The 18,475-nt window shown below is 42.2% G+C and overlaps 1 protein-coding gene across 4 annotated transcripts in view; it reads left to right on the plus strand.

The window, feature by feature from the left end:
* The window catches only part of pod1 (coronin pod1), a 70,340-nt gene extending 53,869 nt beyond the window's left edge, over positions 1–16,471 (plus strand). For 3 of the 4 annotated variants that reach the window (XM_068348433.1, XM_068348431.1, XM_068348435.1), the window contains 3 exons: positions 597–638; positions 10,101–10,187; positions 10,576–16,471. In XM_068348433.1, coding sequence (XP_068204534.1) covers positions 597–638; positions 10,101–10,187; positions 10,576–10,584 — 138 coding nt within the window. In that variant the 3' untranslated portion in view covers positions 10,585–16,471. The remainder of the gene's footprint in view (positions 1–596; positions 639–10,100; positions 10,188–10,575) is intronic. The other variant, XM_068348432.1, reaches the window with a different exon arrangement.
* Positions 16,472–18,475: the final 2,004 nt, after the last annotated feature.

Genomic DNA, 18,475 nt, shown 5'->3' on the forward strand with positions numbered 1-18,475 from the left:
TAGTTCTTAATTTTTGCATGAAAAGACTATTATACATCAGTTCTTAGCATAGATTAAGCATAATATAGTTTTTTATCCAATCAGAATAGAACGGCTCTCTCGCCCACGTATCCAATCTTATCCCATATCCTTTGAGACAAGGTTAACTCTATTCGGGGCAGGATAGCCGTGGCTTGTTTTAAACACATCCCTGTTTCATACACGATATCTCTTAGGATATTTGCTCTAGGGGATTGAAGCCTGTGATACTTCTTGGGTAGAATTCTCTGGTATATCACTCGCAGAAATATCTAAAGTTCAAAGGTGCCTTTTAGGAACTTCCATTAGGACGCCATGGCTATCTCACCCAAGAATAGACTTTTCCTATGTCAAAATCCATTTTTTAGTTCAATCAGAATAGAATATCATATGTGAACAATTTGCACTACACCAAGCGAAAGGCATTTTAGAGGCAAAAATTGTTTTTTGCATGAAGTTTTTTATGCATGTCATAAAAAATGTATATATTCACATTTATAGGAATTGGGCAACAAATAATTTATTATTTGCTTCTGCATGTAAATTACCCTCTCCTAGCCTGTGTTATACTCCCACAGAACCTTAATGTGCCCGAAGAAGCCCAGGAAACACAAGCAAGGGTATGTTAAGTATATTCTATTTTCGTTTTTATTCTCGCATATGTTCTGTCCCGTTTTTCTAATTGGTTGTGCTGTAATTGCATATTTTAATCTTCTCTCATACATGTACAATTTTGTTCGTAAGGAAATTGTAGAATATCACTAGAAGTTTATATCCCAAGATTGTTTTGATGCAAAAAAACAAGCTCATACACCTTCAAGCTTAAAGATCTTCATGAATAGATACAAATTTATTTTCCCATTGTCCCTTATTACTAACATGAAATTATTACAAAGAACTAAGATAACAGAGAGATTACAATCTGACTGTTTTTCACTTTTATATTTTCTAAAGGACTCAGTCAGTCAGTAAGCAGTATTCAAGATTAGTAGTGTCCTCACAACCACCCACCCCTCTTCCACAGCTTTGTTATTTTCTTTGTTTTAATTTTTTTCTCTTTTCTCCACTCCCAATTGACTTACCAACTTCTGGAACTTTTTCTCTTGTGAATTTCGTTTCCATGTATAAGAATAAATCTTGAATTTTATTTTCCTATTTAAGAATAAATCCTGAATTTTGTTTTCTTGTATAAGATCAAATCCTTTTTTCTTGCCCTAGAATGAAGTCATATTACAATACAGTATATGCAATTTTGCATCTAAGTTTTTATCATCAGCCTAAAATAGCACTTTATAACAAGGTTGATTGAAAAGTCTGACTCTTGAGATTTGACTAGTCTGGTAAAACTATTCTGTGACTATAGTAATATGCTTTTTCCTTATTTCATGTGAAACTTTCATTTCTCTCTTTTAACTTTTAATTTTCCCTTTTTATTCAACATCATCTTTGAATGCCTTCACGAGAGTTAGACCTGTTAGGTTTTAGATTTAAGTAATATTCCATTGGAATAATTAAGCTAAAAATTTGTTTCACCATAAACCCATTGCTTATAATTTAGCCTAAATTTGTCATCAATAAGATCCTTTACGCTTTGCTTCAAGTCATACGTTTAAGAAACTAAAAAAGCAAGAGGATCGTTATCCAGTACGTAGGTTTGTATATAAATGCTCTGATCTTTGAGAGTACTGTACTAGCTAAGAATTTCAATTTTTTTATGAACGTAAATCCTTTGCACCTCAAACCCCCAGGCTTTGCTGATTGTTCTTCTATTTGTACATTTGTTAATCAAATCATTCAGTTGCTCTTATCATTAATCTCATTTATTCTTCATTTGAAAATTCTCATTTGATTTTCAGTTTCAGTTAATATACGTTGAAGCTTTGTTTTGCTTTAGGTAATTATAAACGGCTTTTGTTTTTACTCTTAAAAATCAATATTTTTCTCCAGGTGTATTAAATTATTGGTATTTCTGTCTCACTTTCATTTATGTATTTGTATTTTCTCTTTAAATTGAAGTTTTCAGCTTTATTCATAGATAGTTATGACTTTTATGTTTAACTTTGTTTCTGTTATGTGTTTTTTTTTCAACCCCAGTCTTATTTTGCTCAGATTTTTCTTATAGTTTTTTTTATTTTCAATTGAATTTGTTTCCACTTCCTCCATCTTTGCTTTGTTTACCTTAAGATACCTCACCAAAGCTCTAATGGATACAAAGGTTTGGCAATCCATGTTGTCGAAGTATGTCTGGTTTTGAGGGGTACTCTTATCAACTGTGCTATAGTACTCATTAATTTTTGTTCCCCAGGCTCTTAACAGCCATTGCTTGGCCCTCCTTGGTCCTAGCTTGGGTGGAGAGGGGTCTTAGATGCTTATCATATGTAAAGTATACAGTATATGGTCAGTCTCTAAGGCATTGTCCTGCTTGCTAGAGTAATATCACTGTCCCTTGCCTCTGCCATTCATGAGTGGCCATGAAACTTTTAAGTCTAGTTTGTTCCAACACGGAGTACTTACCTCAAACTACTTTCTTAGGAGGATCTGGGATCTCCTCCCAAACGACCAGAGTTTTGTGTAGTTTACCCTAGTCCCGTTTTCTATGAGGGGTAACCTCAGGTGGAGTGAGATACGCCCTGAGGCTAACCCCAGGTCAGAGAGCATGCTTGCTCAGGTCTCGATCTCCAGTAAGTTCTCTGGTCGCGTCGCAGATAACATCTTGACGCTCTTTCCTTACCCAGTGCGACCCTTTGTGTCCCCGACTCCCCTTTTGTGTCTTATGCGGTTCCCACGTGGACCCATTGTGTTCATTCTATACCCTTTCCTACCCTTATCCTCTGTGTTCGTCGTGTAGGGGCAGCTCATGTTCTCCTACAGCCACGTGTCCAGAGTGCGAGTCCTGGAACGAAGTGCAGTGGGTGCGCTTCGGCACCAAGAAGAAGAAGGTGTCCAAGAGGTCACATAGGAAGACGAGCCTCTCCTCGCCGCTTACTTCTCCCGATGCCTCGTCAAATGGAGCTTCCAGCCACCTTCCTCTACCCAGAATAGGGGACGAGGTAAGTCAGTTGTGGGGAGTCTGAGTGGGTGCGGTATAGCACCAAGAAGAAGGCGACGAAGAGGTCGCCTAAGAAGCCTAGCGTCCCTTCCTCCCTTGCTTCGCTGGGCATCTCGTCTGACAGAGCTTCCCTACCACCCTCCCCTACCCAGAGTAGGGGACGAGGTAAGTCCGTTGCGGGGAAGAGGCTCGCGGCCCTTCCCCAAGAGTCTGATCTTCAGGATAGTGGGGTTGTGGCGTCGTTCCAGACGAGGGAGGGGCGTGGGTGTGTATGGGAGAGGGAGTCCTGGTGCAAGCAGGCTACGTCTCCTCTGATGACCCCATGTGTGGGGAAAAATGTCCCTAATTCTTCTCCAGCCTCTTTGGCGTGTTTTTCAGTCACTTCTGCAGCCGAGGACGTTGCCGAGAAGGAGCCTTCTCTGCCGTCGGACCCCATTGCGTGGGTTCTCCCCCAAGACGAGGTGGTGAGGAAGCTCAGGAGACGAAGGGAGAAGTCCCGCAAGAAGTTGTCGTGTTCTCGCTCCCCCTCGAGGTCGTTCCACGAGATTCGGCGCTCAAGATCCCCCAAGAGCAGTGAGTGGGTGGTGGTTCACCTCGACAGGTTGCTGGAGCTAGCTGCGGTGCTGGGCCCTTCAAGTTGGCGTCCGAGGACGAGCTCCCCGGATAGATACTCCTCTGGCAGCAGCGGCACCCGACGGAGGGACTCATCGTGGCAGGTTCCAGTCGACAGGCGTAAGTCCGCGAAGGTTCCGGCTCCATCCGCCCAGCGAAGGGAGTCACCCCTTCGGTCTAGCAGCCGAGTCCTGACCTCCAAAGGCCACCTAGCTCGTCACGAGCGCAGCCCTCGGCTTTCCTCAACGGGCAGGCCCGCAGATACGAGAGCCTTCGGAAGAGTTGTTGGACCCAGGACGGAGACCCCGTTCCGACGGCGATGCCCGTCCTACGACGTGAACCCCGGCGACCCTACAGCAGGTTCTGGCAGACCGGCATAAGTCCGCGAGGGTTACGACTCCATCCGCCCAGCGAAGAGAGTCGCCCCTTCGGACTGGCCGCCGTGTCCCAGCCTCCAAGACTTCGACAGCCGGGTCTCGGTCGACAGGCATAAGCCTGCGAAGGTTCCAACTTCTCCCGCCCAGCGGAGAGAGTTGCCCCTTCGGACTGGCAGCCTTGTCCCGGCCTCCGGTTCTTCGATGGCCCGCCCTGAACGAAGGAACCAACCATCCAGCACGGGGAAGCCCGCGGCTCCATGGAACTCCGCAGGAGCTCCATCCTTCCAGCGGAGGTAGCTGCTGGCTCGACCCGGCAGCATGGCATCCATACCTGGTACCATGACAGCTCCATTCAGGCTTCGTGGTCAACCGCTGGTATACCAGGGTACTCACACCCCACAGATTCCCCGGGAGGGGGTAGACCCATGACGGCTACCTCCGTCCCAGTGGCTTCATCCGTGATGGAGATAACCGCTCCATCGTCCCGGCCAGCCCCATCGAAGCATTGGAGATGGCCGCTGACACACCCATGACGGCTACCTCTGTCCCGGCGGCTCCATCCATGATGGAGCCAGCCGTGCCATCGTCCCGGCCAGCCCCATCCAAGCATCGGAGGCGGCCGCTGACATGGCAGGGTACTTCAACCCCACGGATTTCCCCGGGAGGGGTTAGACCCATGACGGCTACCTCCGTCCCAGTGGCTTCATCCGTGATGGAGAAACCGCTCCATCGTCCCGGCCAGCCCCATCGAAGCATTGGAGGTGGTCTCTGACACATCCATGACGGCTACCTCTGTCCCGGCGGCTCCATCCTTGATGGAGCCAGCCGTGCCATCGTCCCGGCCAGCCCCATCTAAGCATCGGAGGCGGCCGCTGACATGGCAGGGTACTTAAACCCCACGGATTTCCCCGGGAGTGGGTAGACCCATGAGGGCTACCTCCATCCCCGTGGCTTCATCCGTGATGGAGATAGCCGCTCCATCGTCCCGGCCAGCCCCATCGAAGCATTGGAGGTGGCCGCTGACACACCCATGATGGCTACCTCCTTCCCGGCAGCTCCATCCATGACGGCTACCTCCGTCCCGGCAGCTCCATCCATGACGGCTACCTCCGTCCCGGCAGCTCCATCCATGACGGCTACCTCCGTCCCGGCAGCTCCATCCATGATGTAGCCAGCCGTGCCATCGTCCCGGCGAGCCCCATCCAAGCATCGGAGGCAGCCGCTGACATGGCAGGGTACTTAAACCCCACGGATTTCCCCGGGGAGGGGGTAGACCCATGACGGCTACACCCGTTCCTGACGGCTCCATCCGTGACGAAGGCAAAGTGGTTTTCCCCCTAGCGGGTCGAATGGGGCTGTTGCCTCTCCAGTGCCTGCCTCAGTGGCCGCTGGAGAGAGACCCCCGCACCTTTGCCCAGTGCCTCTTCGGCTCCGTCCGCCCGTCAAATGTAGAAGTTGGCACACGTAATCTTTCCCTTGCCTTGCCCCCGTTCAGGCCGCGGCTCTCGAAGTAGTTAGGAGGGGAGGCCCCCTACTCCTGCCGGCGCCTCAGGTGGGGGGATGCCTCAAACGATCTTGTCAAGCATGGCAGGACCACGGAGCGGATCCGTGGACCGTAGCAGTACTAAAGGAGGGGTACAGGCTGCCCTTCCTAGCGGACCCCCACTTCGGATCCCAGATCAACAGGCGGAGTGGTTGGCACCCAAGGACCCCTTGAGATTAGCAGTATTGCAGGAAGAAGGCTCGGCAATGCTGGCGAAAGGGGCAGTAGAACCAGTCGAGAAACCGAGTCCAGGGTTCTACAACAGGTTCTTCCTGGTGGAGAAGGCGACAGGGTTCTGGAGACCGGTCATAGACCTTTCAGCCCTCAACAATTCATGAGGTCCATAGGCCTTAAAGACGTTTACTTCCAGGTTCCTGTTTATCCCTCCAACAGGAGGTTCCTAAGGGTAAAATGGAGTACCAAAACGTTGCAGTTCAAAACCCTATGCTTCAGACTGTCGACAGCCCTCAGGGTTTCACGAAGGTCTTCGCAACAGTTCCAGGTTGGGTGAACGAACAGGACGTCCGCCAGATTTGGTACCTAGACGACTGGTTGTTGCTTTCAGTCTCAGAGGAAGTACTGAGGGAGCAAGGCGAGAAACTCCTGCAGTTCTGCAACGTCTTGAGTATCATCATCAACCTGGAGAAGTCCCGGCTGATTTCCTCCACCAGGATGACCTACCCAGGGTTGGTTCTAGACTCCCGGATGGCGAGGGCCTTCCCCTCCGCGGAGAAACTGGACACCCTAAAACAGATACTCTGGCCCTTCCTGTCGGGCCAGCCCAGGAGAGCCAAGGACTGGCAAAGACTGATCGGACTCCCCGCACAAGATAGTCCTGGTGTCCCCAGAGACGAAGGAAGTCCTGAGGTGGTGGCAATCGGAATGAACACCCTCAAGGGAATGCCCTTTGCTACCGACCCTCCGGAGATGCTCCTGTTCACGGACGTATCCAAGGAGAGCTGGGGTGCCCATCTTCTCGACAAAACGGCAAAAGGTAAATGGGAAGTCGAGGAGACGAACCTGCACATATACGTGCTGGAGATGAGGACCGTACAAAGAGCGTGCCTAGAGTTCGTCCATCTACCTCGGGGAAGCTCCGTGGCTCCGGGGTGCGACAATGCCACGGTGGTGGCCTACGTGAAAGAGCAAGGAGGACTGAAGTTGAAGGAACGGTGCAGTCTCACGATGGAGTTCCTAGAATGGGCTGAAGTGGAACAAATCAATTTTTCAGCCAGGTTCTCTCCGGGGAAGAGGAACGTCCTGGCCGACGGCCTCAACAGGATGAATCAAGTGGTAGGGTCCGAGTGGTCCCTGCACCCAGAAGTGGTCAAAACCCTCTCCCTGAAGTGGGGCTCGCCAGTGATAGACCTCTTCGCCACGAGACTAAACGCATAGCTCCCCGTGTTTTGTTTTCCTGTGCCAGATCCAGCAGCATCGTTCAAGGACGCCTTCCAATGAGATGGACGGCCAACTTGTGAGTGACTTTGGTAGCGCCCTGGTGGCCAGAGAGAGAGTGGTCCGCGGATCTAAAGGAACTGGCACGCCTTCCACCTGGGCCACTTTCAGACAGACCAGACCTTCTCCGGCAGCCTCACTTCCAGAGGTTCCACGAAAACCCTTGGTCCCCCCTTGACGCGTGGAGGTTATCGAGCGTCTCCTGAAAAAGGAAGGATTTCCACGAGGACGGCATCAAGGATGACAGGGTACCTGAGGCGTTCGTCAGTCGAGGTGTACCAGGCGTAGTGGGCTACCTTTCCTAAGGGGTGCTCCTCGAAGAACATCAGGCCGTTAGGGGCCTCCATTCACGAGATAGCAGACTTCCTGGTCTATCTCAGGGATGAAGTGGGCATGTCCATCCCAAGTCTTCCTCCTGAAGGACATAGACCTGGGTGCCTCCAGGTAGATCTCGACGCTCTTCAAGAGCTTCGAGCAGTCGTTTTCCCCCCAAGCCGTTAGAGTGCCCCAGGGGGATGTGGATAGGGTACTTGAAGATGCTTTTGGAACCTCCCTTCGAGCCTCTAAAAGACATTCTAGATAAGGAGCTCACCCTCAAGGCAGTCTTTCGTTTAGCTCTGGCATCGGCAAAGAGTAGGTGAGATTCTTGGCCTGTCGTACGAGATCTCACACTCGAAGGGCTGGCGAGAAACTACTTTCAGGTTCTTACCCTCCTTCGTAGCCAAGACTCAGAATCCAACTGTTTGGGACCCCAAAGTTGAAGGGTTCTCAGTGCCAGCTATCCCTCGCTCAGACAACCCGAGGGACTTGCAGTATGGCAGTATTTAGGGAGAACAGCTAGACTTCATCCCGAGATCAAGAGTCTGTTCATTTTCCTCGGGTCTGTGAAGAAACCAGTCTCCAAGTACACTTTCTCTTTCTGGATAAGGCAAGGGATCGTCAGGCCCTACAGTAGTGGAGGGGTTCCCTTTCCAGGAAAGCCCAGACCCCGCGGCATTAGGGGTCTAAATACTTCTTTGGCGTTTGAGAAAAATATGGTAGTGGGCCAAATCCTGAGGGTAGGTACTTGGTCTAACCAGTCGACCTTTACGGCTCACTACTTGAAGGACTACTCGAGAAAGTCCCTGAGCGGGTTCTCGCTCGGTCCTGTCATTTCCGCGCTCCAAACGGTTTAAAGGTATAGCCCCAGTGGTAACTGCGGGTAGTAAGTCCAAGAGACACAGGTTCCTTCCTGAGCCCTCTTGTTCTTCCTTCCCCTATTCCCTTACCAGAAATGACTCGGGTAGCCCCCTGAAACTGCCATGGGATACACTATCATTGGAAGGACATGTCTCCTAGGATTCTTGCAGAAGTGAGTTACTTGGACACTTAGATGGTTTTTTTGCGTAGTTTTCCCTATTTTCTTGTGTTTTCTTTGAGGTCAGAAGAACCTAGTCTCCTACCTAGGTTCCTCTTCTATTCTCGTCACGGTCTCTAGGTCCTGAAGGACACTCCCACCTCCTAAGGTATAAGTCTCCTAAAGAAAGTAGTTGGAGGTAAGTACTCCGTGTTGGAACAAATTACAAATTTTAAGTAATTTGTATTTTTCCTAACAGTACTTACCTCGAACTACTTTCGGGTAATGGCCCGCCCATCCTACCCCGAGTGCCTTGCTGGACTTCATAGATACCTAAGCTATCAAGAACTTACTGGAGATCGAGACCTGAGCAAGCATGCTCTCTGACCTGGGGTTAGCCTCAGGGCGTGTCTCACTCCACCCGAGGTTACCCCTCATAGAAAAAGAGACTAGGGTAAACTACACAAAACTCTGGTCGGTTGGGAGGAGATCCCAGATACTCCTAAGAAAGTAGTTCGAGGTAAGTACTGTTAGGAAAAATACAATTTACTTAAAATTTGTGATGTTGTACCTGCTGTGGAACTTTTAATTTTGTAGGAATCATTTCATAGACAATCATAAGTGTGGAGGAGCCAGCTTTGTGTTCAGATGCTGGTTCTTAAGCTTTCATTTCCACTACTGTTTCCTAAGATTTTAGCATTATCATCATTGTTAACAGGTGATACAGGAAAGTTTAAGTTCCTGTTTCCTAAGCTTTTACCAGTACCTTCATTGTTTATGAATGGTACAGGAACAATTAAAGAACCTCGCTCTTCAGATGATGGTATGGCCAAGTGCTTTTCGGTACCACATTTACTTTTTCCCAATAATAATCTATCATACCTCTCAGTCTTGTGGTAGTAGCATGTGATTCATGTGGTCCCTGCTTTTGGGAGGCTCCCAGAATAGTGAATTGACCTTTATCCATTATGGTATTCTCAGCGACATTGTCTCTAGTTAATTGTTTATTTGTACCAAGGTAATTGATAAGTACTTCCCTATGAGCATTAGTCACACCCCAGATAACCCTCTGTTATGCTTGAAATCAAAGATGGACATACTGACCCAAGAGTATAAAAATTTAAAATCTCTTGGGGTCACTTTTGCAAATCAGCATTTTCATTACTGAACATGGCCTCCTAAGAAAATATTTGATTTTCAAGATTAATCTTGATGAACTTGTCGTTTTTTAAATAAACCTAATAATATACTTATAATGCTATTTTCTTCTTCCATCCAATTTCTTCCACCCTGTTGTTCTGATCATATATATATATGGTCAGTTTCTAGGGCATTGTCTTATTCAATAGTGCAGTGTCACTGTCCCTTGCCTCTGGCATTCATGACTTGCCTTTAAACCTTTAAAGTGTTGTTAATCAATAGTTACACACTTAAGTCCATTTCTTTTATCTAAGCTCGAGATTCATGTAATGGGTTAATTCCCTTTCCTACCCAGCGCAAAATAAGAGCAACATTCAAAAGTATGGTTATGCACCATCAGTGCATAAGAAGGATACCCTTTCTTTGAATGCTAGCAACTGACTTTTCTTTTTTAAATTCCATTTAAAATTTACTCATTAAGAGTTGTTTTTGTTTAGCTGTTATTGTTTTTAAAATTCTTTGTATTTAGTGTGAACTGTTAACAATTTCTTGCATCTTCTCTCATCACAGTTAGAAGAGTCTATGAGTCAGCAAATGGATCAGATATCGAAAGCTTTGGAGCAAGATAGGATGGAGGGTGTTGACTCAACAGAATGGGTTAGTATTTGAATTATGTGCGTTGTTGCTGTATTTGATAGTGAAGAAAATACCGATCCAGTTGAAAAACTTTATCGTAAATATTTTGACGAGAGAGGCATTTTTATGAAATTAATAACATTGCACTGCATTTATTTCTTGTTAATTATTTTATTTAATGATGTATTTACAAGTAAATTATCATGGGTCAGCTCTTAAGATTTTGTGGTAGTTTACCACCCCATTATTACATCAATTTATTTTGTCATTAGCGTAAGAAGAAATAATGCAGTACATGTAATGCATTAGACTATCATCGGTAACGAAATAATTCTTTTGTTATTCTAATCATATTATGAATTTTAGAAATGACTTTACTTAGAAATTCTTTGATTTTCTTTATCTTCAGGAGGACTAGAAATAACCAGAGAAGAGATTGGCATTGAGGATGCACATTACAGTGGACCATTTCATTCACCTACATATCGTGGCCTCTGAACCTGATTGCCGATAGTTTTTTAAGTTTAGTTTTTTCCCAAGTCCTTTGTATATTTTAGGAATTCAGTAGCATTCGTCTTAAGATGCAACTTGATCCATCAGTGAAAACCAGGTTTAGATATATTTAGGATCCCCTTTTAATTTTATACGATTATTAAGACATTGTATTGTGTGTTGCTCAACGTGTTATGATATCTGGTATGATATTAAGTAAGGGATGTATTTAGATCTGATCATAGATATCAATTTATTTTAACTTTTAGTACTTTTTTGATGATTGGGAAATCCACTTTTAGTTTTATCAGATTGCTTGCTAAAAAGTAGCATTGCAAACATGATATTTTCAGTGCTGATTATAATTAATTCATGTTAATTATATTTATAACTATACAGTAGTTATAAAAGTGTCATTGAATGTCTTGAGTAATGATTTTGGGACTTTTTTTCCTAGGGAAGATTTTATTAAGTATATACACACAGCACAAGGAGTCTGTGCTGTTTATGGACGTGCTGGTAGCAAGGAAATAGATTTCTTTAACCATATTTTTACTGGCTTTAGTAAAATAAATGTCAAGTCCCTGAGACGTCACCGACTTCATAAGTATTTACACGTGTATGTATAAGAAAGTATGTAAGGTTCATATATCTGATTCACAGTTACCTGTGAGTTCTATTCTGAAAGGGAGACAGTTTTTTTTTTTTATCACAGTGTATTATCATGCAGTTACTTTAATTGAAAGTGTCTCGAGATCACGTCCGTCTTGGGAGACGAGCGATACGTGTGGACGGTACGCGAGATGTTAGTTCGGTCCATGTTGATATACAGTCAAGGAACCCATCTGATGAAAAGTAGTAGTAGCCAAAGAGAAGGCTTTGTCTCTTACCTAACAAGTGCCATTGATGGTTTCAAATTCTTCACTGACTTTGAGAGAAACTTTCTCAATCACACCAGATATTACCTAGTACAAACGGAAAGATTTTATTGACGACTTTATCTAACTGCAATTATTCTCGAGGTGTTAAAAGAAATTGGAGATTGATGGTGCTTTTATTTGTAATTTTCTTTTGTAAGCGATGGTGATATGGCAGAACAAGAATGACATGCATAAGCTGATATGCAGATTGATGTGTAGCTTTAAAATCCTTTTTGAAATGGCCGGAGAATACTTCTCGGCCGTGCTTCGAGTCCCTCTGAAGAAGTCTTGAGATGTGCCATCTTTGGTGCTTATGGCTGTAGCTTTCTATTTTTAGAATCCACTTTTTTATACCCTATTTTTTCAGGATCTGTGTGTTTTTGTATGCTGCATGAATAATTATTTTGCGATCAGGCTATGATGATATCTACTGGTAAAAAAAATTGTGATAAGTAACTGTTCATAGCTTTAATCAGTACTCTGACCAGGAATTAATTGGAGATGTAGCTAGTCTTGAAAGAAAAGAAAATTGAGGATATCACAACTCATTTAGTGAGTATTAGATTAAGTCATTTTTTTCAGCAGCGTTACTTGTAAGGAAAATGTTGTGCATCAAATTATCTAATTCATTTTGCACTCCTTAACTATTCATAAAATTATTTATCAAATTTGGTTAAGGAATCGTAACATGCGTATTGTGTTTGTAATTCTTACAAATGTATTTTTGCAGTAATTTTTTTATACTATAGGGAAATAACCTTCATGAGGTTTTTGAAACTAGCTTTTTGGGGTGATTATGAAGGTACTGTCCAGATTAGTTCAAGAAAATCCAAAATTGTCGTTGCTTAAGTTGCAGTTTCCCCCGGGTTTTCCTGACGAAAAGCTCTCTTCTTTGTTCCTTATATATATACATATATAAGTTTCTCGTTATCTAGGAATTTTTTTTTTCTTTAGCATTATTTCCATCTACATGCACTTGCATGTCAGTAAAAGCATAAGCGTATTCTTAGCTGGAAGGTGGTATGCAGGCCATTGCTCTGATGAGAGAGTCGACTTTGCGCGAAGCAAGTGCTGTATCTGCAAGTATAGTAAATCGAGGAAACGTTACCATCGATGGCTCGCATTTGTAAGGACTGTTGTGGTGTTCGGTTGTGAAGGAATATCTGAGGATTTTGCTTCGTTTCATTTTAGTTTGCAATCCTGCATGCTTTATTTTATATCAAAGATAGTGAATAGTACAGATGGTGTAGTTAAATTATAACTACCATTAAAGTTTTAGCAGTAGAGTTATTACTTTTAAGCTTATAGTATATTGTATTAGATACATTAAGGTTTTTCTACTTCAAAAAGTAAAAAGACTGTAGGAATTTGACAATAGAATATACACTACATATTTATTTTGTCTTTTTTCATATTTATTTATTGTTTCTGTTTTCCACGTAGGTTCCATACTAGATACCAAAATATTTTTTTTCATCTTTTCATACGAGAATTAATGTAGTAATTAACTTTCTTTCCCTGAAAAAAAACTTAGTAGTTTCCCAAGAAATTATTTATTTCCTTTTATCTGGAAATTTCAAACACGATTCAGCATGAAAGTAACTCTGGTACCTCCATGTGTGTGCCAAAGTAGACCGCTGAGTTGTATATCTGAATAGCAAGTAGTGTTCTGTTGGTTTCTTTGGAATGTATCGTTGGTTCTTGTAGTTTTCCGTATGATCTAGTCATGATCAGCTTTTTATTGTGAATAGTTGTGGTCTCTGCCGATTACGATGCAGAATTTTTCATCCTAAATTATAACTAGTCATCTGGGTATATATCCAAATAAGATCCGAGATTGTGAATTTATACCTGTGAGACAGACGACGGTTTTGACAATGTTTTTTTAAACTGCTTTATGATGTCGTACATGGTTGTATGATTCTGCCTTAGTTACCAAGATGAGCTGAAGATTTTCATTTATAGATGGAAATGGACCCAGATAAGCATTGAATGAACTCTATGCATTATCTGCCTTTCAAAGGGTTTGTGGATGACACGCCATTGAAAAAAATCTCTGAGAACTCAGGTAGATCATTGGGTCTTTGTTTTAGATATTACTGTGATGTTGCTATATGATATATCGAAATTGGATTCAAGTTTGTCCTCCTCGAGGATTTTCATTTAGTTTTGTATGTGTATAAGGTACCCTTAGTATAATTCAGTGTGCTCTAAAGTATTGTGTGTATGATTGTAGTACTGCCTAAAGTAATGGCAGAATGGTACATGTACAGTTTCCTTTTAACTTTACAGCAGAATCACACATTTATACATTCGTATCAGTGTGAGTTGAAACGAGTAAATGTACCAGCGCTGTGTACAACCTAAGGTTTTTTTTTTCATTCTACAAATAAGATTTATTTCTATCAGTTTTTTTTTAAAGTTGTGAGTATGGAAATTGAACAAGTGGTGCAGTGTTTGTAAAAACCAGTTTTATCATTTTGTATGCTATTTTTATTTTGATGCCTTTCTCATGAAAGGTCTTAATAGTCAAAGAAGTCTGCACCTCAGATTGGCTCTCATAGGAATATAGCTATTTATTTGCTAGTAGAATGCTTTACCATGAACATATAAAGGAAATTTGTGCCCTCTTTCCAATTTTTATAGTCGGTTTATATTCAGAGGAGTAATCTTATATTTATGGAAAAAGAAACTTTGTTTTGGATAAATAGATTGTAGAGAATGAAACCGCATATCAGATTTTCTCATATTTTTGTAGAAATATAATGATAGGCCCTAATATGATTCAATTAAATCTTCCTTGTAAATTTTGATAGAATTTGAACTGTTTGTTTTGAATGCATTATTAAGGACTAAAGATTAGGTATTATCAAGCAAAATAGATTTGCACCTTAATGTGTAGTTGAATAAGTATTTATTCAAACATAACAATAACAAATTTGTCATCACTTGATAGTTTCCAATTGCCTGGTTAGTAATAGTTTCTGGACCGATGCTAATCTTTTACTGAAGTTGAACACTAAAACTCAAGCTTTGTCAGATATGAAAAAAAAAAAAAAAAAGAAACAGAGATATATGTAAATTAAGACCTTCATGCTTGAAATTTTTTCATTAAGACTCTACAATACAATAGTGTCGGGTATCATGATTATTTCTTTGAACTCCTCCGATGTTCATTCTGTTTTTTCCCCAACAACTTGGTTTCTTGACGTTTACCCCCCAATATTTACATTAATTTACAAGGGTCATGTATCCTTTGAAAGAAAAGAAAATGAGAAAATTTTTAGTAAATTTTGGGGTAAACATCAATAAACCGAGCTTTGTAGAAGCAAATTGAATATCAGGGGAATATAGAAATGGGTTTTATTATTAAAATCACATTTTTATGTCATTTAATGATCCTATATTAAACTAATATGATCAAAATATTATAAATATTCTTGTTTTGCCATAGACTTTCTTATATTCTGGCCCTTGGGGACACCTAACTAAGGAAAGAGGTTGCTACGAGGTGCAGACTTTCTTTTTGTCAATAGATTCACATTTTATTTGAGAATTTGTAATTCACCTAAGTCTTTAGTGTTTGTATTTTTGTAGTTAAGGAAACTGCCAAGAGCATCTTATCTTTGGCTGAACCATGATGTGTGAGTGCTAAGTCCTTTCTTTACAACTCTGTCGTGCAAGAATTACGAGGTGCATTATTAAACTGCAGCTTGTACACGTGGCATGTTTTTTGGTGATTTTATACTGTCTCTTCCACTATTTATATGATAGTTGAGGGTAGTCATTGGTGACATGCATTCCTACTTTTATATTCCATAACCGTTAATCGGAAGGGAAGGAGCACTTTTGTAAACTCTAGATGATACTTCGACGTTTTGGGGGTTCCTTCATAAACAAGTGATATTTTTAGGCTGAGTGTAATGGGGGACCTTTTAGTACATAAAATCTTTTTATTATAGCTATGTTGGGTATAGGGATTACTGAGTAATTAAGGTCTAATTTTGTATGCTGAGGCTTCGTACATTTAAGTGATAATCCTGCGTGATCTTGCATGGGAAGTATAATATTATTGTAATAAGAGTGGTTACCTTGCGACAAGGTTAAGAGAGTTGTGAGTTATTTGTTATTATTTTTTAATGATGATGGCATTAGTTTTTTCTGTTGATTTATCCCTCTGTTTGTTGAAATTTATTTTCATGTGAGTTCATGTTATCTAAAGTTTTTTAGAATCACTTGCTATGATTGTTACCAAGTTATTCAGTATTATTCTTTCAACATTTTACTGCGTTTGAGGTGAAGTAGAATATAATTTTAAGAATGGACATCAAGGAAAGCTATGAATGGCTAGAAGTAAGTCAAGTTATTTGAGTATGTTTTGTTCAGGCTTTGAAAGCTACTTGAACTAGAGGTTGAAACAGTTATGTTAGAAACACTGCCGTACAGAAAGATAAATTGAAAGTGATGTTCAGTAGTGCTGTATTTGTTGCACCGACTGTTCAAAAAAGCCCTCTGCAAGTTCTCTATGGTGTGTTGTGGCCTAATTTAAAAACTATTATAAAATTTTAAAGCCCTTTTTGACCTGTTTTCAAAATAATATCTTAAAATGCTCAAGAGTTACGGTACTTGTTTTATCAAAATTTGAGCCTACTTTTAATTTTCAATACAGTACTGCCCTTTAGTTTATATTTTATATAGCCATTTTTTCCTGCATGGGAGCAATACAAGGATTGTCTCAGCCCTTTACATTTTAAATGTCACTTATTCTTGGTTTATGAGTGTTTGACAAATTACCATGAATTGTGGCAAAGAAACTAAACCAAAGGTCAACTGCAATCCTGTTCTGTGAAATTTATCATTCTTTGTCGCATATACAATAAATTCACCCACTCACTTTTAGTGTCATTTATCCTGCTGTTACTCCTAATTTAATTTTAAGTTTCGGAAAATTTACTTGGTTTTACAAATTGTTTGTGGCTTGGGGTCCTCATTGAAGTTACGACTTATTAAGTATATATGCAAGATATTTGTGACTTGGCATTCTTACTGAGGTTACGACTTGCAAAACAATGTCGAGGGTATTAAAGGTTATCTTTGTCCATTTTACTATCTCTGTTCTTAACCTAAAACAACAAACTGTCAAAATTTAGCTTGCTCCACTTTTCTTTCGTTTTGAATATCTTTCTGGCAAGTCTTACAAAAAATTATATATGTAACACGATGAATATATTAAACTTTAAAATAGGGATGATAGTGTGGTGCTTGTCATTTGAGTACAATTGCTGAAAATAAGTTTTGTAACTTAGATATTTCTTGTTACCTGAAACAGATTAATTAGTCATTTCTATTTTCTTCCTCTCCTTTTGTCCTTTTGTACTATATGAAGAATTGGTACCATCTGAACTTTGGCTCTAGAACATGGAGTGGCAGAATACGTAATGTAATTCCTAATTTGTAAAATTGATTTTGCATCTCATTTGGTAAAAAACAATTATTTTGTCACAAAACTTTACCTTCAATATCTGACTTAACCTCAATTGACTGAAGATTCCTGAATTTAACAATTGCACGATGTCAATCGTAAATGGATGATGAACAACAAGTGAGAGAGATATATAAATCGTTTAAATACGTGTTCTTTGCGAGCCATCTGACACATCATTTGCATCAGCAGACATTCAGGATGTCCAAACGCCGTCTAAGTGAAGGCAAAATAAGTGCATTTGTTCCGTAACTGAATACAAACCACGCTATTTACATGGGGTAATTACTTCGGCGCAGCCGATGTCGAGCCATAAAGTTTTAACGAGGGTTTCCTACCCGACCGCTAGTTAGTGGGGGGGGGGGGTTAGCTTGCTACCCCTCCACCCTCACACACACCGGTAATTCATCCACTTTACTTTTGGCTCGGAGAGACGACAGACCTGTCAGCGCTCTCCTCTCTTTTGACTGCCATAATTTTTGTTTGCTTTTTCTTTCAGTGTTTGTGTGTGAAGTTGGCCTCTATTCTCCTCATGCGGACTTGCCCTGGACTTTCCGGCCGCCCTTGTGGGACCTTTAAGTCGGCCGTAGAAACAGATCCGCACTCCTTATGCCCTCAGTGTAGGGGCCAACGGTGTGATACTGCTAATATGTGTATTGAGTGTAGGGAGTGGTCTACCTCCCAGTGGGAGAGGTTTGCCCGGCGACGTAAGAAGAAGGCCAAAAGGGATCGTTCTCCTTCCGAGGTTTCTCGGGAGAGAAAATCCTAGGTCTTCTTCTTCTGCCGCCCATTCCTCCTCCGAAGCTCCCGCTCGGGCGGCCTCTTCCGAGAGGCCGGCGAGTGGTAGCGTAGACCGTAATGTTGATGTTGTTAACCGATCCCGTGGTAAGGGAGAGGCCGCTGGCCCTCCCCCCCTTGGAGGAGGTCTTTATGTCTAACAATAATCTTTTTCAGCTTTGGGCTAGGGCTTCCTTGGAGCTTCAGGGTTCGCCCTCCAAGGAAGTCCTGTTTGACATGATCAAATGGGGTGCAGCCGCCGAACAATCGTCAACTACAGCGGAGATAGATCCTCTGTCTGTAGTTGACGTAGTTGTTTCGGAAACATCCCATGGGTCTGTCCAAACACCTGTTCCTGTGGCTGCGGTAGCTGAAGGGGGGGGGGGGGGGGGAGATGAGGAAGGTCGTCTCGGGAGACCTGAAACCTGCAACTTTAATCATAGTAATTCATGCATGCTGTAATAATTCCGTAAACAATTACTTAGTAAAATTTGTATATTATAGTTTTGTCTGTGCCTCATGCAGCACTTGATTGAAAGAATTAACATCTTCCCAAGCCTTATCTGGCAAAGAAAAGAATTTTACCAATTTTCAAGAGAACATTGTTTTAATCAAAGCTTGTTTCATTAGTTGTAATA

The sequence above is a fragment of the Palaemon carinicauda genome, chromosome 24 (genome assembly GCF_036898095.1).
Source record: "Palaemon carinicauda isolate YSFRI2023 chromosome 24, ASM3689809v2, whole genome shotgun sequence".
Lineage (NCBI taxonomy): Eukaryota > Metazoa > Arthropoda > Malacostraca > Decapoda > Palaemonidae > Palaemon > Palaemon carinicauda.